This window comes from Manacus candei, unplaced genomic scaffold, assembly GCF_025592945.1.
Source record: "Manacus candei isolate 608988 ecotype Guabito, Panama unplaced genomic scaffold, ASM2559294v1 h1tg000050l, whole genome shotgun sequence".
In the NCBI taxonomy this organism is placed as follows: Eukaryota; Metazoa; Chordata; class Aves; order Passeriformes; family Pipridae; genus Manacus; species Manacus candei.
This window is the reverse complement of record NW_026138098.1, coordinates 26,010,811-26,033,327: the sequence shown is the minus strand read 5'-3', so window position 1 is coordinate 26,033,327 and position 22,517 is coordinate 26,010,811. Positions and strand designations below refer to the sequence as shown.

The window sequence follows — 22,517 nt, the reverse complement described above, 5'->3', positions numbered from 1 at the left end:
CAAACCCAAGTTTTCTATTTCAGTTCAGTTACATGTTTATACTTCATTTCACGCTCATTTCTATTTTTAGGGAAGTTGCCACAGAGGGTTGGTGATAGCCATGTAGGCTGATATCCTGTCAGAAGAGTAGCCAATCCTGTACATTCAAGAGAAAAGTATAAACATGTCTCAGTCTCTGACTACTCATGCAAAGAAAGGCAGCAAGATATAACCAATTAATTCGCACCAAGAGAAGCTATTGGTAACATTAGCAGAGGTTACCTTAGTTTCAGTGTGGCAGATCTGTAAGTTATCAGTACTCATTCAGATTTTTGATTAGTACATCTGAGCACAGTGCTCAGAAGGCATTCCTTCGTGTGTGCACATTAAGCTGATGATCACAGTAACCTTCTAGACAGAAAAAAAAAGGGAGCGGGGGAGAAAGCAAACACAAAGTGTCTTTATGTGCTGGTTACAGAGGCAAAACAAAAATGTATTTGCCATGTTGGCAGAGCACGAGACAGGCAAGGGAGGACAGGAAAGATAAGCGCCTACATTTGTGTACTGCTCTTCTGAGTCTTGTTTGTGTACAGGGACTTGTTCAGCACATAGAAAAATGTATACTCATGAGACAGAGGAGTTCGGAAGGTTAGGAATGGAATGTACCAGTCTGCAACCCTTGTGCCCAAGCAAGAAAATGTTTCAAGAAAATATTTCACAAACAAGAAGTTTGAGAATGAGCAGTGAGTGCACAAAGAAAAATTTTATTTTTTTTTCCCCTCCTCAAAAAGTCATCAGTGCATTCTTGGGTCGGAGAGTAACAATTCCTTCTTTAGTCTTGTGTGCTCGTGCTCTGTCTTTTTTTTTTTTTTTTAATATAATTCAGCTCATCTCTTAGCAACAACTTTAGGCACTAAAGGAATCTGGCTTCTTATTCTCTTGTAAAGCACAAGACCCTTTTGTGTTAACTTACGTTGTTCCAAGTGCAGAAAGGATTTTTTTTTTCAGCTCTCCTCCCAAATACCTGTCACTTCTGTAGGATAAATTGAGCTTAACTTTCAACCTTACAGCTTATGGAAGCTTTTTTTAATCATTCTTTATCAAACCAGATAGCTTCATAGCTAAGTTTCCTTCCCTAAACCATCATCTTCGTGATTAGAGGGTGCCTATGACACATTGCAGGTTTTTAGTTAAGACATTTAGCCTATATGTGTATGGTAGTGTAGATGCAACAAATCACATACATCCTTGATCTAGATAAGGTATATGACATTAATATGAAATATTTACTATCCAAAACAACTGTGTTCCTAACCCCTGAGACCTCCCACTAAGCTGAAATGCATGGCTTAGCTCACCCTGAAATTTCTTTATTGGATAAGGAGTGGGTATTAGCAGAGAAGCAAGGAGTTGGGGGTCAGTACTGCTGTCAGACCTATCATTTTTAATTTGGTTCTTAATTGCAGTTAGTCCTTGTCTGTGCCAGCATGAGTAATAAAAGTATTAAAAAACCCCTTCAATTAGATACCGGTATAGTGTAAACCTGCATATCTTGCTTCACCCTAATGGAACATTTTGTTTTTCAAAGTACTGAACCTAGTTCTGGTTAAGTGACTTAAAAAATTGAATAAAAATACAGCAGATGGATTCCAGAACAAATAATTTGTTTCTAAACCCAAAAAGTCCAGTGCTGTATGGAAAAGCATTGCATGGGTCCAGTACAGCTATTCCTGATTACAGAGAGACATCAGCAAGCTTAAAATGGAAAGTAAGCACTTGCATGGCCTGTATCTTCCTGCATCTTGCCAGTTCAACACTTCTATGAACATCAGATAAAACATTATCAAAGAAACCAAATAAAAGCACTGTTCATCTGTGTCACACTTTTCTTGCAGTATAACAATAGGTAAATGATACTGTTGAGTGGGCCTTCCTCAGAGTCACTCTGGATAAAGTGTCACACACTACACAAACTTTCACCAAGGAGACCAACTCTAGAATTAGCATGAGAAGCAAAATTACATCTTTCCTTAAAGAACATGTTCCAGCTTATCAGAGCACAGGTCATTACCAGGGCAGTGTGGCTTAAATTGTGGTTCCCTGCTACTTACACGTACAGGCAACTTTGAGACAGGCCTCTAAATGCCCCAAACAAGAATGTGGGGAAAGGATGAAAGTGTCAAAGATTTTTTTTTTGTTTGTTTCTTTTTTCCCCCTCATCTCACAAATTCAAAATTGTAGTAGAAGTGAGGGCTGCTTCAGGTTTTCAGTACAAAAGTTTTCACGTAACCCAGTGACAGCTGACACACCCCACCAGCTGAATTCCTGTCCCAGATAGACCAGACTCACAGTCTTAAGTTCAGGGACACCAACGATAGCAATGGATACATGAGCTAGCTACAAAAAATAACAGAGGATAACTAGGCATAGTTTAACAAACACACTCTCCCCCCTCCCAAATCTCACAACCCAATCTTTCCCTTGCTTTCATTCTGAATAAGGAGTGTATCAGTTTAAGAATCATTCTCATACACGTAAGAATAAAAGACCTGATATGTTGTCCCGTAACACAACCAAGTCCCCTTTTGTGAACCAGGTTAGCTTTTCAGCCTAATTTTAGTGCCCATAACTCACCACATACAGTACCACAGATGATAAAATTCTTCAAAACCAGCACAATGTCATTAACTGTTTCCAGATGCAGGTTCAAGAGCTACATTGAATTGCTTTTTAGAATTGATGAACTTCAAGGTTGTTTCACTGTAAATGTAAAAATAAACTCTGAAATTCTGGAGAGACATAAAATACCAAACAGAAGCCTAATTTCTTAGATTTCCTAAGGTACACTTGTGTGGGATGTTTGCAACCATGTCATCAAGAGGGGAGGCTGTGCTACCACTATCCTGTCACTGCCCTGGCCACCTGCTCAAAGTCAGCAAGAGCCTGATTGTTAGATGGCCCCAGCAGTCCATCTTCTGTGGGCATCAGTGGAAGCAATCAAGAGCCTGACCCAAACTGTCCATCCAGTTAACCCTTCTCCTCCTCTCTTCCTCTCTTCATAAACAACAGACAAGGCAAAGACTACAGATTAACTCTGGTTTTGATTGTACAGAATTAATGCTATTTCTAGTTTAATACATGAACCCCATCACTGATAAGATGTTCAAATCAGAATGAGCATTTTAAATGCCTCTGCTGTATCACACTCCACTCTGCTCTTTCATTAGCTTCCTCCAGAAGCTCAGGATAAAGTTAAATGTTTAGATATATGTTTAATCTACTATACTTTTCTCTCACTCTGAGAACACTCTGTTAATTTATATTGTTTAAAAAAAAAAAATCTGTTTTCCCCTTCTGATATTTGGAGGTTTTTAGTGCTAAATTTGTACTATAGGGTACACTGAGTACTAGAAAAAACAATTTTCTTTAACAGCACACTTTGTTGTGATTAGAGAGATAAACCCTATAACCTCTTTAGAGTTGTAAAGATACTACTCTTGTTTAACTACAAGTGTGTTTTGAAGACTGCAAGCGGACAAATTTGGTAGCTGATAGTAGAGATACCATATTTTAGACAACTGGTCCAAAGTTTTTAGCTGTCTCAATTTACTTGCCCAGTCCAAGGTCATATATGTGCACAGTGACTATTTAAATGCACTTGGCTGTGGCCAAATTACATTTCTAAAAATACGGTCAAAGTAACAGTACATGTTCCAAATATAACAAAGGTTAATTGAAATACATTGTCAAGGAGATCCCCTGTAATTTCCCAACTCCACATTTTGTTAAAAAAGCCTAAAGGAAAAATGTAAGTACTTATGAGCTGCTACTGTCATTAGTCAGGAAATTACATTCAAATGCAGAAACCCAGTTTCAAACAGTGGAGCAAGACTAGGACAGAAAAATATCCTCACTTCAATTAAACTATCCAAGGTATGATACAATGAATAGTATGTCCAGAGTATGATACAGTGATAATACAACACTTTACAGCTTTTAAAATATAAATGGAGAAGCTATTTCTCATGAGAAATAATCACTTTTGGTATTTATTAGCAGTGTTCATACTCAAAAGACTCTGAAACAAGCCCCAAATAAGTTAAGCTTAAAACTAAATTATTGTCATAAGGCCACAATCTAAGCTAAAACTTGTATCAGTGATTGTGGGAAAAAAAAGAACAAAAATCCCCATACATGAAGAAATTACAGCTGTGGTTTGGAATACACATAAAGCAGTTTTCTGCAGCTTAGTGAAAAACAGTAACTCTTAAGGAAACAAAGCAGCATAAATAGTGGTGTTCAAGAGGCATAACACCCTACATTAGCTGTAGTTCATTTGTGTCTCTAGTAAGCAATGACTAATGAGGCATATTAAGTTTGGCATTTTAAAGGGAAATAATTTGGTAATCAGAAAACCCCAGAGTTAACAGCTTTGAAGCTGATAGCATTTCCTTTTAACCATTTCTCTCGAGACAGGAAAAGTTATGAAAATTTTAAAGGAAGGGAAGTTACATTTGTAGTTTATAGAATAGTTTTTCCAAGGAAGATAGATTAGTTTTGCTAAAGTTTTTCAACTTGTTTTGTTGATTTTGGGTTTTTTCCTCTCTCCTTCCACAGAGAACTTACATCTTCACTTTCCTATTGAGCTCTCGAGTCTTCATTCACCCACACGAGCTCCTGGCTAAAGTGGGACAGATCTGCATTAAACAGAAGCAGCAGCTGGAAACGGGGACTGAGGCAGAAAAGGTAAATGGACCATTATGTCCTTCAGTTAGTTGTGCCACTGTCATTTATTTTCCACTCCCTCCTTCCCATAGTAAAGCTAAATAGACCGATAAAGAATAAAATGAAATTGTAACTGGCATTTGTTCCTGGATGCACTGTTATTTGGGTCTTTTTCCTTGAAGTACCTTTACTTCACTTGCTAGCCACAAGCATAGGTTATGTACAACCTTACCAGTCAGATGCAATGTCTACAAACACGACTTTACTCGGGAGCTACAGGTCAGTGCAGCAATGTGTATCTGCCATGAAACCTGCCCAGAAAGTTGGTTTGCACTTTTGAGCTTTCACCAGCTTAGGTTTTTCTTGAATCCCATTTCCCTTTCTTCAAGTCACCCTCACCATCGTAATCAAGTGCTCAGCTGTAGGTTGGGGTATTTTAAGTTGGTGTAACAGTAAATCAGAAAGTTACCTCTCACAAAAACTAAGAGATGCACTATTTAAAAGGGTAACCTGTGCTGACATGTTTTACTACTATTGATTAAACCAAACTGGCACTTAAATCCATATAAGTATCACCACTTGCAAAGTGTGTATTGGAGGACTTTTTGACTGAATTGAAAAGTCAAGTCAAGTCTTTTACAGAAAAGTCCAAGCAGGGAAGCAAATGAGAGTAACAAACCCAGGATGGGATCAGCAAGTATTTAAATACCTAAATTGTTCAAATCCTTGATATGTTTTGCATCCATTCTTTGATGAGAAGTTACAAGCTCACATACCTAATCTTCAGCATATTGATAGTTCCATTTTGTTTTCTCCTTGGTGTATTAGCAGTCTGAGTGAGGAGTACAAAAGTAGACTCTGTGATTTGTCAATAAAGAGTTTTTGACAGCAATACTGACCCAAGGACTTCTTTCTCCTGGTGTGCAACTTCTTATTATGTCATAAAATTACTCCACAGGACAAACTGACCATGGTGCAAAATACCTTTCATCCAGGTCAGTCCCCTCATCTACTCTCCAAATAGCTATTTAACTTGTCATGTAGGTGCTGGGGAAAAGAAGGGTTCAGGGAAAGAAGATGCAAGAAGCACTGCCTCCAGTTCTGTACACAGAGGTGATAACTGTTCCCACTGCCAAACTTAACTCATGACTGAGCAACCTCAAACTCTGCTCTGTAAATTGTGATGGTTCCTCAGCAACATGTAACTAAACAACAGGAGTAGGAACCTCTAAAAGATGCTGAGACCATCTGAAATATGGAATGAGTAAATCAGAGCTGTAGACATATATAAAGACAGCTGTGAGTAGAAAGTGTCAAAATACATTTGTGAAATAGTTGGATTTAAAGTTAACGGGATATAAGATGACACTTTTGTGAATGACAATGCACTTAGGAGATTTTCAAATGAAAGCAGTCTCTGGGGACTAAATCACCTGGTTGTTTAAAGATACAATACTAATTGTAAAGTATTATTAGTCTGGCTTCTTAGCAGATGTGCTAAAAAATCATGGCTTCCTAATAGAAATTAAATAGCATTACATCCTAACAACAGGATGTAAAATAGAGCAGCTCATACTCCAAACACCCACACTGTTACACCTTCTGCTGACAATTTGGAAACGGGCCTACAGGAAAACCAACAAGCAGCAGGATGACAATTAAACATTTTAGGGAGGCAGCTTTAATTTACATGTTTTTCTGGTTGCTCTTTCTACTATGCCCTTGATCCCTTCCTACTCCCTTAACATAAGCTGTAATTTTTTCCTGTCTTCTAAACACAAACTTCTTAGAAAACACTACATAAACTTCTGACATCCCTTTCATATTACTACTTTACTGCCCTCTACTGCAAGCACCTGTATGTTTTACAAAATAGTTTGGCCACTGGCATTTGCAAACATTTGTTTTTCTGTCTGGCAACAAATAAAAGCTCATTTCACATGCAGCATAGAAACTCTTGACTCAAGATACTGCTAAGTATTCACAGTCATAATCCATTAAGGCATCATCAGTTACCAGAACCTTCTAATTAAGTGGGTGCATAGCAGGAAATAGCTGACAAAAGCAGTTAAAGCATCTCTGATCATTTCTGATAGAGTATGCTTAGGCAAATCTGTTAAGACAAGAAGCTGGCCAGCTTGTTGCCTGGATAGTGTGTGAGCTGCAAAAGTGGCAAGAAACCAGATTTTGAGGTTACACACCACAATACTTATCTTTTTGTTGTTTTTGACATTACTGGCTAGCCAAAGAGTCATAGAAATACAGCCCAGAGAAAAGTGGATTAAAAAGAAAAACAATCTGCGATGTCTTGGAGCCTGCTTAGAGTCCTTTTGACTACTCATAAATAAAGGGAGAATTTCACAGTTCAAGACATCAATTATAATAAAGAAGTCAGTAGTTAAGCTTGACCATAAAGGAAAAAAATTTAACTCTCCCTAAGTGCATTAGAGATTGTAAAGATTCAACAAGGTTGTCACAGAAGGAAGCACTAGTATAGTATTATTGAATGGAAAAAAGCTGCAAAAACGGTTGTGCATTATTTCTGCAGCTTGAGGATATTTTGTAACTAAAGAAGTAAGAAATAAAAAGTGAAAGTAGAAATTAGTTTCTATTAAGTTTGTCTTGCCTGTCTTGGAATACTTAAGTCCCTTTAAAAATCATAATTTCCCCTGGGTTTTGTTGCCAGTAAGTGCTCCTTTTTAAAACCAAAAATAAAAGAAATACTCATAACCAGGTCATTGTCATTAAACCTTTCCCGCCATTGCCCTCCTTTCTAATTAGGAGTTGTTTCTCAGTCCTGTCTTGTCTCATGCATAACAGGGTCAACCCACAGTATTTAGATTAATAAAAGTATTTTTCTCTTCAAAGAAATGTTTATGGGAGAATTATTCCCATGGACTCCAGAGAACTCCGTCAGGCCTCACAAAGGGAGTCTTATGTCTGGAGTAAGGCTACAGAAAAAGTAGGTTGGTAGTTTTATCTCAGCCATGACAGAAAGGAAACTGTGTGCTGGTACCCACAGACCTGCCTGATTTCCATCTGGTACCCACAGACCTGTGTGATTTCCATCTAGGTTATCACATGCATCAAGCCTGTCACGTTGCTTTGGGTTTCATCAGAGCCCACATGAAGCAGAAATCCCGTGTTCTGCTGCACCTGTGTCTCTTAGTGTTGCTCTCAGAAGGTGTACCTTATTTTCATGAGCATTAAAAGCATCTGATAAAACATTAAGCTTTTTTAGACCTGAAGAGCAATATGGTTTGCAGTTTGTCTTGCAACAGATGCCTGGCTTTCTGTCATGAAGGAGGCAAACCAAAACAACTCACGAGTGGATCCAAGAGATGGGAAGTCAGTGTTCCTAAGGCACTGTGTTTTAAGCTGTGCAGGGAGTATAAGTTGAAATAATTTGCCCTTAAATACACCAGCATTAAAAAAGCATCAGCTATGACTGATGTGGTCTCTTCAGCTGCCGGGGTCAGTCCAGATAACCCATAAATTCTTTATGAACTAAGTATTAACATAGGGATGCTTGCCATGGGCTAAGGTAGGATTTTGGAACCTTTCTGCCCCCACCCCTCCTTTTTCAGTTTCAAAAATTAAAAAGAAAGGATAGTCAGGATGATTAATACTAAAAAACAGTTCTGTAGCAGCTTTTGGTAAACAAAAGTGGAGTAGTCATGGCCTGTTAACTTTAATTGAATGGAAGTGCACTGGCTGCCTAATTAATTGTCCATCACCACCTAGAGATTATTCTTTTATTAATGTCAGGCTCCATGCATTTCATAGCAAATAAGTATAGATTGTCTTTTCCCCAAGGCAGATGACAATGGGAGCTTGGAGGACAGACAGCTATAATCTGGAACTCTGTCCCATGCTGTTGAGAAATACCTTGAAGCTGGGCTCCACAGGAGAGGCACTGACAGACACTGCTTTGCAGGAATGCCCACTGCTGGCAAAGATAATAGTCATTTTTTCTTTTTGCCCTCCCTGCCTATCCATTCTGTGCTACTCTCACTAGCAGCATCAATTAAATGCTGTCATTAAACCAGCTAGGAAAAGCAGTTTGTAAGTCTTTAAAAAAAGCAAACACAAACAAACAAGGAAATTCCCTCTAGACTTACAAGGAGCCCTGGGTTATTGTCAGATTGAGGATTCAAGGGTGCATGGTTTAACTTCAAAGTTCTTATCAATCATTGCTAATATTCTCCTTGACATATAATGCTGAGATGTTAAAAACAAAACAAAACAAAACAAAACAAAAAAACCAACAAAACTTAGTTTAGTTGACTTTTGGTTTTGATTAAAGAAACTGGGACGTACTATGATCAGATGATGTTTTGGCTGGCATTCCTGCCAGTATTTGGAAGACATTCTCTATTTGTCTTAAAAGAAAACACGCCAGTTTCCTGTACTGACACTCACATGCTCAGTCACCTTCTACCACCCCCAAGAGGCTGCTGGGCAGCACAATGAGGAAAGTGTTGTACATGGGGAAAAGGAACTGCTGTCTAGTGGGACTTCTGGCTTACACAAGTAGAGAGGTAAACACAAACCTTCCTTGTTGTCCCCAGTGCTTCACAGGCTGGGTGGGAGGATAAATATAACCTAAATTAAGTTTTGATGCTTCTCGTCCATTAAAAGTGTTCTTAGCATTCACACTCCCAGTTTCACAAGAGTTCTCCCTTCCATTTACTGATGGTGCTCTCCATTGCTACAGCAGTGGAGTAATTGGCATCCAATTCACGTCTAGCTGAAGAAAAGCCTTAGAAGATTCACAGGTAACAAAAAAACCTGAAAAACATAGCTCTCCCTTTCTGTGGTTGATAGCTTTTTGAGCAAAAGCCAATACTTTTTATTTTCTAAGTCTATTTTGATTTAGATATCATGGAGAGAACACACACGTCTTTCCCGTTGTCCATTTATTTAATATACAGCTCAGTCTGGACAGTCTGATAAATTCTGGAGAACAGAAATGTCTTTGTGAACGTTTCTCATGGAAGACAGTCAGTAGAGTGCTGTAGTTTGTATGAATTTGAATTCAAACACTAAGGTACTGCTGCCTCAGGTGGCCTAAATCAGCTTAAGTCCCACAGACTGCAGTTAAATAAGTCGCTTGAACTATTCTGTCATCTTCCTGGTTTTATACAACTAACCTTGAAATATCTTCAGATATTTTGGTAAGAGACATTACCAAGCTATAATAAAAGGAGGCTAAATGATACTATTTAGGAATCTAGCTCACAGTTAAATATGTTCTTTTTTTGTTCCCTTCACCTACTATTACTGCAAAGTATTTCCAAGGGTGTCTCTAGATTTCTGTGAACCTTCATCAGCTAATTCAGTCTCCACTCAGAAAGGTCTGTGGTCAGTAATCACCTCATTGTTTCTTTCTAGGCAAAACTAAAATCCTTTGCTGCCAAAATCATTCAGCTGCTGAAGGAATGGACTGAAACTTTCCCCTATGATTTCCAAGATGAAAAATCCATGAAAGAATTGAAGGAGATTGCTCACAGGATCACACAATGTGATGAGGTAGGGGTGGGTGAGGAAAAAAAAGTTAAGTTTAAAGCAGTATTTGCCAACTGTTATATGTGGTTTGTCATATTATACACAATACTGCAGGCAGTATTTTCTAAATGGACTAAAGCAGCATTTGCTAAGCTGTCAGTGTAACTACCAGGACATGGGCTGACTGATGGACTTAATGGTCCATTAGCAGAAACTGTCTATGTCTAATCACCAAGTGTAAGAAGAAGAGACAAAACAGTCATGACAATATGAAAAGTGACTGTGGTGCAGAAGGAGAAAGAACAGTAACTATAATGGCTCAATATAGCCAACTTTAATAATTAATTATGTACCTTCCTTTGTACATTGTTATTGCTCTGTATGTCTAAGTTTTGCAGGACATGTGAACTAGTTGTATCAAGTGTACTCTTGACCAGAGTGAAGATTATTATTTAATAGCTCATTCCCAGCTTCTAACAATAATAAGCAACTGTTTTATTGCTGTGTTTCAGGTGACATGCACAGTATTTCTATAAACAAGGTTATATTTGAGCTCTGCTAGATACTCAAATCACCAGTCTTAACAGCTTTGAGTTTTTAGCCTGTGAAGAAAACTAGGCCTCACAAAAGACTTTTAAAGAGAATTTGAATTAAACAAGGACTGTTAGTTATCAGGAGGGGGTGGGGAGTGTTTCTTGGGGTTTTTTTGTTTGTTTTGGGTTTTTCCAACACTCACAAAGCCTACACTTTTTGCTTATTGAGAAAGTCACCGTAACTACCATGAGAAGGAAAAAAATAATCGAGAACTGCAGGAGAATTAATTGTAAAATGCCTGTATGAATAGGAAGGCTTACTTACACAGAAGTAGAAGCTTCTCATTGTTTTTAAACCCACAACCTTAAGATATTTTTGAGAACAATTAGCAGGAAATGGGAAGACAGTTGTATTATGTGTTCTTGTTGATTCAAGTACAGAAAAAATGAAGAACAACAGGTTTGACAGCTCTGCATGAATCAAGGATAGGACAATACAACTAGGTGTCATCAAGTTATCAAAAGCAAGTATGTCAGCTTTGTTGCATCAGCAAAGCTGTTGACGTGGATGCTACTATGAAAATGTCAGTGCCTTAGTAGGAGGAGAACAGGAAATAGGATTATAATATTCCTTCTATTCCCTTTGTAGACAAAGACAAAGAGGTTGGCAGAGACAGTAATGTAAAAGGGGACTTGGCAGAGGTTTTATTTAGTGTCTATATCTTAGTAGTTAATTTGTCTGTTACTTTGAACTAGAAAGAAGTCGTGCCCTTTCTTTCTCTTCCCTTTCCCTCCCACTCTGTTGTGTATGAATAATTGGCATTTGAGAAAAACACATCTTCATGGGATGGCTCAGTGCTGTGGTGTCCAAGGCATCTAATGACATCCATTAGTTACAGCATCACCATGTTTATCCCCTTACAAGGCTACCAGTCAAGTTTCATCAGTGATGAGCTCTGCCACATTTGACCCCTAGGAAACATAATTTGACAAAAAGCAGCTTTTGCTCTTCAGTTTTTCTTACCACATCGAATTACCCATACTATGCTTCAGTGAGGAATTATGGTAAAGGTTTGGGGGTTTATTTTGTATTTTAAAGCTTTCCAAATCCCCTTAAGACACTATTCTTCATTTATAAGGTAGAGAATCAACTGAGGACTCCTACAAAGCAGTCAGGTGTTGTGCTAATGATATCAGACAGCATACCAAATAGCTATAGCTACAGCCAGGGTTGCACCCCAAAGGAAGTACAAATGTCTTGTTTGAACTCAAAGGACAAATTATTGTACAGTCATTGGCTTATTTTTCAAAGTTGAAGGAAAATTTAGGGTAAAACTGGTAAGGAAAGGAAAGTGCTAAATATCTGACATTTGTCTGAGTATTAAGATGCTAATAAATTCACAGTAGCTTAAGTAAGCTGTAGTTTTTGTGTCACTGAGTTTCTTTGTTCACTTTTAAGTCATATCTGCAATACTCTCACATATCTTCAAGTTTAATTTTCTACAATCCATATCCAGAAAGTCTGCTTCCTCCCAGACGTATGGGTAAGTCAGGCATAGCAGCTGAAGTCAAATGATTTACAATAGAAAGCTCAGCATACCAGAGATCAGGATTAGTGCTTTATTTCAGTTCCCATCACCACTCTCCCTTGGCATTTCGGAACACTTGTAGCACAGTATCAGGAGTGGCTTCAGCCAGCTGCTGTTCAGCAGTAACCCAGTTGCCTCAAGATGAGCTACACTGCCTTCAGCTTTGCATTTGATTTCACTTGGGAGTCAGATTATTGGCTTGTAAAGCAACATTCTGACACCATTATCGCTTAATTATAACATGCAATATACAAGTATTTGGTAGTCATCATCTCTCACATGTGCCACATAATTTCAGTCATCACTGCACATTAGTGGCTTCTTTGAATGGTCACAGATTCATTGCAATTCTTTGTAGTGGATCCAGTTGACTGGCAGAAACCAATACAGCAGGTTGTAAACTAAAGGTTAACCTTGTGGGTAACTCAAGAGAAATAATTTGCATGAAAGCAAGAGAGGGATTGTGTAATAAAAAGGAAAAGGACTATCTGCAGTTGAATTAATTTTCCTAGCAGCAGAAAGAACATGGTTGGAGAATCTGGGTCATTTAAAGCAGAAACAGGAGAGATAGAGGAGTAGGAAAAGGATCAAGTTAGCTCTTTGCAGTTGATCTCATAGAGAAATGCCTGTAGGACACAATCAATGGCAGAAAAAAAAAAATCACCTTGCCTTAGTTGTCAGAACACTGAGCAGATTATGTGTCTTTGGCGTTACCAGTATGTATCCTCACAGATCCTGTATTTAAAATCTGCACCTGATGAACAGAGAGGCATTTTAGTTGTCCAAGAACATGACATCTATTGTGCTCTTAACCTAATCTTTGGATGCTCTAATTGTTCAAAGCCAAGCCAGAGTATTTCAGGGGTATATTCCTGGTCATAATGTGAATTCCCTGGATTCTGCCTGGGCTAGATAGACTGGATTCATCAATATGTCCAAATGAGAAAGAGCTTTTTGGCACTTGGTGCACAGAGGTTCCAAGAAGCCTTATGCAAGCAACTCAACCTTTCACTATACCCAGCCTTCAGCTGTTTACAGATGCCTTTGAAATGGGGTACTAGGGAAGGGAACAGACCAGCCAAGCAAGTGAAACAGAGCTGGGGAGGCAGGCAGGCATAACAATGTTGTTACAGAGCTGTGTGGGCATTTAGGACAAGTTCATTTGTCACAGAATGATCAGCTCAGAGAAGATGAAAGAAAGTGGATAATAGACATTTATTTTTCCCAGTCAGAAATTCTCCAGTGATCTGTATCTGCAATAGCTAAAGGTTTTTAGCAGTCGTTGTTTCTGCCTTTTGCTTAGGAAAATGGGACAGTGAAGAAGATCATTAGCCAGATGACACAGAATCTCCTGATGGCCCTCTCTGCACGGAGCCAATACCAGGAAATCAGAGAGAAATTCCGGCAACCCGTTACTGACAAAGGCACCATCCTCAAAACCAAGCCACAGTCAACTCAAAAGGACATCCTGAGTGTGTGCTGTGACCCTCTGATCTTGGCACAGCAGCTGACCTACATTGAACTGGTGAGACACTGATTGGTGTGAATTACTTTGTTTTCCGTTTACTAGATATTATTACACTCATCAATATGAATTTTGCTATGGCTTCACTGAAAGCCTCCAGTGTTTCAATCAAAACATACCAAGTCAGATAATGAACAAGACCAATTAGGTACAACTATAAAAACACCTCACACATCTACACTGTAGGAAGATAAAAGTTACCAAAATGTTCTCCTAACTTTGACTTATTCTTTTTTTTTTTTCACTGAGCTCCCTGTTTGTCTGTACAGTAACAATCTCTCATCTCTCCAAATGCAGGAAAGGGTGAGCAACATTTACCCAGAGGATCTGATGCAGATTGTGAGCCACATGGACTCCCTGGATAATCACAAGGTATAAAAAAAAGAGTATAGAGGGAAAAAGAAGCAAAAAATAACCAGAATCAAGAGCCTCCATAATATATGTGGAGTGTACACATATGGAGTATACCCTGTGCAAGAAAAACTGAAATTTTCTAAGCTTCTTTAAGCTTATGCCTTAAAAAAATACCCAACAAGATTTTATCAAGACACAAAAAGGAAGTTTATCCTTTGGTACGTTGGCTTTATGACGACACAGGATAGATTTAACACATGGCCTGTTCTCTTGCAGTGCCGAGGTGATGTGACCAAAACCTATAACTTGGAGGCCTATGACAATTGGTTCAATTGTCTCAGCATGCTGGTGGCTACAGAGATTTGTCGGGTAGGTATTCAGAGAAAACAAGATAAGCAAAGGGATCCTGGCCCTAAGGACAAAAGGCAGGCAGTGGTCTAATAGAGATTTAAACATTAGCAGGGCAATTAAAGATAATGGCATTATTCAAGCATTAAATTATTTGCATGCTTATATGATTAAGAGTTCAAGGCTATGTTTGGCTTTGCATATATTCTCTAGTTTTGTGCAGCTTCCATAGTAGCATTAGTCATGCAGTGAAATAGAACTTGTGTGGACTGAGTTAGGAGCTATTTTGGATTTTTTTTTTTAATAAATCCAAAGATTCTTAAAAATACTCATATTTAAATGCAGTTTTACCAATAAACAGCTGTCCTTCCACTGCATTTAGATATCATTAGCACTGGTATGTATTCACTTTTTAATTTATATTCATTCATTATATTAATGCAATATTCATTGTAGAAAAATTGAGAATAGGCTTTTTTAAAGCCTAAAAAGAAAGTGGACTACTGGAAAGGTTAAAAAAAAAAGGGGGGGGAGAATAACCTTATTAGAGGTTAAAGTAACTTCTGTCATATAATAAACAAAGAAATGGAAGGTGTACTGCCCCAGAAATCCCCTTTCTTTTTTTCGTTGCATGTGTGTTCTCTTTTTAGATTCCTATTAATGTGTACCAGTTCTAGCAAAAGGGAATTTTTTTCTAGGCAATTAATTTTGCTTTGCCGTTTTTAAAAGAATTTGCAAAACAGGTGTTCAGCATCACTTGCTTGATCCCTATGCACCTTTGCATGTGTGGGAATTTGTATATTTGATCATCATTACTACCTGCTCTCAAGAGCTCATTTAGGAGTACATGCAGCAAAATGAGAAAAGCAGAACGTGGCAATTGTTTTCTCTCACATTTTTACGTTACATGCCCCTGATCTTAAGTCTGTCCAATGCTTTCCTCACTTCTTGAGAGGTTTAAATGTTTTGCATATATTCTTTCTGATAGGAGTGTCATGTTAGCTTCCTTTTCCAGTAACAGGAAATTGCTGAAAGTCCCCAGCTTGTTTATGCAAGATTCCCAAAGACATTGACCTTATGTATAAACAAAAATTTACACTCCCCCACAACTACACAATTAATTGGTAGTAGCCCCAAATATTTCTGCTATTTCATTAAAAATTAGAATCTTAACAAAATACCCTCAGGCCTAGTTTATGTCTATTCAGTCAACCTGTTACAATGCCTTTGGCTGGACATCCTGTCCAAAATTCAGACTGTCCCTTCCCTCTTAACAGATCTTGGGTTTTTTTCCAGATTGTAAAGAAAAAGCAGCGCACAAGAATGGTGGAGTTTTTCATTGATGTGGCAAGAGAATGCTTCAACATTGGAAACTTCAACTCGATGATGGCTATTATCTGTGAGTTTTTTTAACACAGATGGCAAGGGGCACACCATTTTACAACCTGACTGGCAAGGCTTTGCTCACACTTGCCCTAAATTGGCTGCCCACATTATCATGCACACTTCTACAGGGGCAGTGTCTGCCACTGACAGATTAGTGTGTAGGTGGGTGAGTTTTAGCTACAACTTCTGGTTGTCAAGCTGAAATGCCTTCCAGAATGTGTGGTGCTGATACATAAACACAGTTATATTAGACCTATTTTTTTTTCCAACTCGGTTGTTTCTTTTTCTCCTCTCTCTGTGCATTCAGCTGGCATGAACTTGAGTCCTGTGGCACGGTTAAAGAAAACTTGGTCCAAGGTCAAAACAGCCAAATTTGATGTTTTAGAGGTATGTATAAAGTTTTAACTTTTATATATAAATCTACCAAATAGTTTAGTCCAGACCTCTGCTAATTACTACATCAGAGATCACAGGGACACCTGTCAGTGGTCACCACCACATAAACGTTAGGAGGAGCATTTCCTGCATTTCAAACTATCTACGTGTCTGCAAAGAAAAGTGGATGCAAGTTTTCTTCAGGTTATTTTTTCCTAGCATATTTTTGCCCGTTTAACTTCAAGGTAGTTTCCACTCCAGTAAATGCTGCCTTAAAAGTAATTAGAGTACTCCACCTAGTGGCGATCTGCATGGAAACAAAACCTAACTGAAACGGTCATCAAAAAGAGAGGTGACTGCAAATGAGAATATTGGGTTTTCCCCCAGATAGTCATCTATGATTTCCTTTCAGTCTGCTTTGCTTCAACGGTTAATGGAATAGATATAAAGCCAGCACAGAATCCTCCTTTCAAACAAGATAGAAGTTAGAAAAACCTGATTAGTATGAGGATGCTCTATCTTGAAAGTCTAAAAAGGGACCAAACAAATTTATAAAGAATGAACTCTGATGGTTAGATCGAAGTTTCTTATTTGTAGGACACACGCATTACTTGACCATCTTTTTCCCCCCTGTATAAAACCAGCATCACATGGATCCATCCAGCAACTTCTGTAACTACCGCACAGCCCTGCAAGGAGCAGCACAGCGATCTCAGACTGCCAACAGCAACAGGGAGAAAATAGTCATCCCAGTTTTCAACCTGTTTATTAAAGATATCTACTTCCTACACAAAATACATACCAACCGCTTGCCCAACGGGCAGATAAATTTCAAGGTAGGACTTTGCTGTTGTAGAAACTGTAATGCTTGTTAAACATTGTCCATTGCAAATATTTGCCAGTTTTGAACTCCTAGCTCATTATATTACCAATTCCTTCAGCTTTGCTGTGATCTGGACAAAGTGGTATCATGATCTAGGGGAAATGATTTGAATCACATTTCTGTGAAAGCCAGTGGTTGCTTTTCTGTGGCAGCACAGCAAGCCATCACATCGGATCAGATTCTAATGGGTAACTTCACCCTAAATCATCAGTGTGAGCTCACTGAACTTCATCCATTTAGGGTGCTATAAATGCTCCACACAACCAGCAAATTGTATTTATCAGGTCTTCAAGGGAGGTTCTACAGGTTCTGGATTCTCTCTCCCCAATTAATAAACATGCACGTCTAAAAGACCACAGACTGTCAAAAATATTTTTGACAAAAATTTTTTGTCATTACTAAGGCTGGGTAAGGGGGCACACAGAATATACAGGATTATGGATTTCTTAAAATCCTAGGAAGGAAAGGATATCTGAAGTTTCTATATGTTATTTTGATTAGTTCCTAAATTGAAAGAATGCTTTATGAAAAAATTAGGTATGTCACACTTCATTTAAATTGAAGTTTGGAAGTGTAAAAAGTAAAATAAATAAAAACAACCATTTACTGTCCAGTTCCAGTCACAAGCTAATTTAGACATGTGGCACAGAAAATAGGCCAAGGCACTATTATATATGAAGAAAAGGTTGATGATGAAAAGAATTCAAGGCAAAAGACTGGACAGCAGAGATATACTCTTCTAAACTTGAGAGACTAAGTAACAGCTGATGAGGAATTAGGAGCAAGAGAGCAAGATGAAGGGTGCAGTAAGAAGAAAGGATAACAGTGAATTCTGAGTAAGGGACAATAAGAAGCAGCATGAACAAGAACAAGACTGAGATCTTCTGAAATTGAAACAAAAGAACTAATATTTGAAAAAAATATTATTTTAATAATTCTCTTTTAATTAATTCATGCAGAAGTTCTGGGAAATTTCAAGACAGATTCATGATTTCCTGACATGGAAGCAGGTTGAGTGTCCTTTTGAAAAGGACAAGAAGATCCAGAGCTATCTACTCACAGCACCCATTTATAGTGAAGAAGGTACAACCCTTTACTGAACATTATAATGAATCTTCCTACTTGTTGAAATGCAGACAGAGTATGCAGCTAAAAATATTAATGTGCAAAAATGTATTTGATAGCATGATCAGCATTTCCATATTGGTTTCTGATAATGAAATTTATTCTCATCAAGTCTGCTAAGTTACACTCGCTATATACCCTTTAGACATTTTTTTTTTCAGTTGAAGAACCCACATATCTGATTTTTCTTATTTTATTTACTAGCTCTGTTCATTGCATCCTTTGAAAGTGAAGGTCCAGAAAACCACATGGAAAAAGACAGCTGGAAAACACTCAGGTATGAAGCTTCCTCAGAACATAAGTCTTTTTGGAAACACACACAGGCACGTCATCATCAGCTTCTTCTGTCCTATTTGCATACCCAGCTTAAAACCAAAATAAAATTGTTTTCCCTTCAAAATTCAAATCTGAAGAAGTTCAGTGAGGCTTAGATTTTGATACAGCTTTTTCAGCAGATCTGTTGATGCTGCAAGATCATTGCTGGGACTATGAAAGAGACTATGCTTTATTTTGGCTATCAAATACAGTAAAATAATCTACATTTTTAGTAGCGCTCAGACACACTTTTCTCGGGTAAACAAACGCATAGAGATACTAAGAAGGTGCTCTCCTCATAGCTATCCACTTACAAATCTTATAAAAGGATGAAAATTTCTAAAAATACTCCAGTTGTCAGCCTTCTCTAAGGGATAAAGTCCCAATGACTCCTCATCCTTGTGAGAATGGGAAGCACCATTTCCATGTACTTGATGAGATCAATTAATTAAATTTCATCCAACATTGAGGCCAAGGCAGAGAGATTCAGACCTTCATAAATCATGTTAAGATTTAACATATCTGTACCAGATAAAGAAGGAACAGAGGCCTGTATGCCCTGAGCTGCAGTTGAGCTTCATTATGACTACATTGTCTTCGATGAGACATTATTTCTTATTGATGCCAACGTTTCTAAGAAAGTCCATGTAAGCTTTTTACTTATGACACCAGTGCAATGTACCTCCCATGAAATCCAACACTGTTCAGCATGCAACAGTTTAGGATGACAGAGGAGCATGTTATACGCCTGAGTGAATCCTAAGGCCCCGAGGTAATGTCATGCAAGTTAAAGTTTCGTTTCATTTAACATCAGTATCCTTACTGGAATTCATAGATGTATTCCAGTTTCTAGCAGTTGAAAATCTATCCCTTGAAGAAAAGCTAATGATGCAAGATAGATCCATTGCAGATCTGAAAAACTTTTTGTTCTGATATAAAAAAATAATTTTACTTTTTTTGTTACTTTGTCTTTTAGGACAACTCTGCTTAATAGAGCCTGAGATTTTTGGATCCGATTTGCAGACTTTGAAGCACATCTAATGAACATGTTTTTACAACATGAATGAAAGACTTGGACTGTGCTAAGAAAGACCTCACTGGATGAGGTCTGTTTTGTATATACAGTAACTTTTATGAAATAAAATGTGGTAAATATTTCACATGTCAACCTTAAGGCACTTACTGAAGGGTTTTGGTTTTTTATTTTAAATATAAGGGCAGGGCCCTGTTCTCAGAGATGAAATGTATCATGGGAGATGGTATCCCTGGGGAGATCTTATTCTATCAGCATCCAAATTTTTACTTTTTATTACTTCCACCAAAATAAGTAAAAATTAAAACACACATCCAACTGAAGCCAGTGTTCAGGTTAAATACTCCATTGGACCAGTATCCTACAGAACACTCAACACGTCTCTAGCTTTGAAATTAGCAAAACTGTTCACAGGTGTTAGTAAGTGTCTGTAGAGTCAAGGCCTTTGACATCTGCAGTAAGCATGTTCCTCTCCTACATCAGAAAATAGTGCCTTACAAGGTACTGATCTCGTTTAGTGTACCTTATTACGCTGGACTGGAAGTAAAGGAAATAAAAATATGGATGTCTCAAAACCAGCTACAATGTACTTTTTAAATAAAATGGAGAATTATGGCACATGAAGTAGAGTATACCTGCCTGTAACACTGATGGTGCAGCAAACCTATTTTTGTTACATGATTTAAAGAGATAAGACGGGATAACTGCTGGGGTATGTGCGTTTGTGTGTGAGTATGTGTGCGTGCACAGGTGATGATGCACACATGTCTAAGTTTTAATACTTCTGGGAACTATCCTTTAAATTCTGGCTGTCAGAGTAGTTTGTGTTTTCCTTTTGAAAAATCAGGGATTTTTTTGTTTGTTTGTTTGAAGAGAAGGATGTCTAACCTAGATTATCTCTGCAAAACAGGCCTAGTATTTTGTTTTAAAAAGAGTTTTTGGAAAATAAAAAAAATCATCACGGGCTAGGGAAAGGGAAGTAAACTCAGATGTCCAATTTGAAGTTAAGGCTAAAGTTTCCAAAGAAGCTTAAGAGTTCTTCACCACTGAATTGGTCATTTAATTCCCTTGGTTCCTTTGAAAAGTCTAGTCTGCACTTACAGACAATTAAAACAGAGACCAATTTAGGATGCAAGCTTTTTCTAGTCTTTTGCAAGGCATGTCTGGGCCAGAACCCATTGAAATTTAAGGGCAAACACCATAAGAAATTAATCAAACCTTTGAACCCAGGTCAGTACCAAAATTAGAGGTGATCTGCAAACCCATTTCTAGTTTCTCCTTTTAGTGTTGAGTTTACACCTAATTCAGCTATTCAAATTAGTACCTGAAGAGCTTATTCAAGGTATTCATTTCCAGGAAAGAAAATATATAGTTCAGAACTTATTTTCTCATCTGATCTCTGAATTAAGAAAAAAAATAAGCTCAGATTAAAACTATTTTGTCTAATGAACAAATTATTACTCACAAATACCTACTTGGCCCTTCCAGTAATTGTTCTCTTAAGGCTTGAGGGCAGAATGTAAAATAATGATTTGAGCCTGATGATTAGATTGAGGGTTTTAATCGAGTTTTTGTTTGTTTGTTGGGTTTTTTTGGTTGTTTTTTTTTTTTAACCAACAAAAAACAAGTCCCTCTAGAGTTGACAGTGGTTACAGCCTCCCTCACAGAGCATTGCAGAAGACCCCTGCAAGGACGTCTTTTAAAATGACCAGCTCTAGGTAGACGGTGTTTATCTTATTCTGCCTTCTGTTGAAGAAGGGGCAAGACTTGCTGGACTGAGGGTCTGGTTTATTCCAGTTCAGTAGACTCTTCCTGCTTGAGTGCCTACAACCAAGAGCAGTGCCACTGTTTCATGTAGCATCTGCAGTCGCTTAGTAGAAATTTGCTGTATTGGCCCTGTAGTACGGTGAATAATTAAGAAGAGCTTTCCCTCTTTCACTTCCCCCTTGACAAATACTTAAAATTAGCAGAGTAAGTCGAGGTAAGGAAGGGAGACAAATCAACATTTTCCTATTCCCATAGCATCGACATCAAAGAGAAACAAAAGCAAGTTATACCATGAGGAAGGTAGAAGTAGAATACTAACTGTTAACAAGAACAGCCCAGGAAAGGGGAAGGAATAATTCTTATGACCTGCTGCTATTTTTCCTGTGCTGAAGTACTGACCTCTTCAGCCCTGGATTACAGTAAGAATATTTATACTGTATTATTACAGTGTTTTGCACTTTCAGAGATGTTCTAGCTAGTAACATTGTCAGACACTATATGAGGGATTGTATATCAGCTTTGTTTATGTAATTGAAGTTTAAAAGGGATGCTTAAAATTTAAGAAAAAAATATATATTTGAAATGCAATTTTAGAACACTTTCTGTAAATGTATAAAAGAGCTTTCACATGAATGTGCACTTCACCGGTCAATCAGTCCAAGTATATACTTGAAAACCATGCAGTATCTACATTGGCTCCTTTTTATTTCTCCTCCTCAGTTTGATACATTCCTTAAATACCGTGTTTTGCTATTCTGAGCTGAAATGCTAAATATAATGCTGTACCATAAAGCAGGATATTCTGTGTTTGACTGGATGTGCTTGCATTAATAAAAAAAGAAACTTGCTTCAACCAGGATTGGCTTTTTCCATAGTTATTTTTCACTGGCAGAGTTATCAAACCACAGCCAAGCAGCTGAATGAGGTGAACCAACTGTGAGAAGGAAATACAGTCATAATGAACCAACTGGTTACTTTCTGATAGTATAGTTACAAAACTATACTATGAAATATTTAAATATCTTCCCACAAAGGCAAGAGTAACACTAAGCCAACAATATGCTGCCACTTA

General features: G+C 37.9%; 1 protein-coding gene across 4 annotated transcripts in view; it reads left to right on the top strand.

Annotated features, from left to right (window-relative positions):
- The window catches only part of RASGEF1A (RasGEF domain family member 1A), a 159,173-nt gene extending 136,869 nt beyond the window's left edge, over nt 1-22,304 (top strand). For all 4 annotated transcript variants that reach the window (XM_051800919.1, XM_051800917.1, XM_051800915.1 and 1 more), the window contains 11 exons: nt 4,597-4,725; nt 10,099-10,236; nt 13,638-13,859; nt 14,157-14,231; nt 14,490-14,582; nt 15,858-15,960; nt 16,255-16,334; nt 16,967-17,158; nt 18,165-18,288; nt 18,535-18,607; nt 19,622-22,304. In XM_051800919.1, the coding sequence (XP_051656879.1) occupies nt 4,597-4,725; nt 10,099-10,236; nt 13,638-13,859; nt 14,157-14,231; nt 14,490-14,582; nt 15,858-15,960; nt 16,255-16,334; nt 16,967-17,158; nt 18,165-18,288; nt 18,535-18,607; nt 19,622-19,646 (1,254 nt within the window). In that variant the 3' untranslated portion in view covers nt 19,647-22,304. The remainder of the gene's footprint in view (nt 1-4,596; nt 4,726-10,098; nt 10,237-13,637; nt 13,860-14,156; nt 14,232-14,489; nt 14,583-15,857; nt 15,961-16,254; nt 16,335-16,966; nt 17,159-18,164; nt 18,289-18,534; nt 18,608-19,621) is intronic.
- The last annotated feature ends 213 nt before the right edge of the window (nt 22,305-22,517 follow it).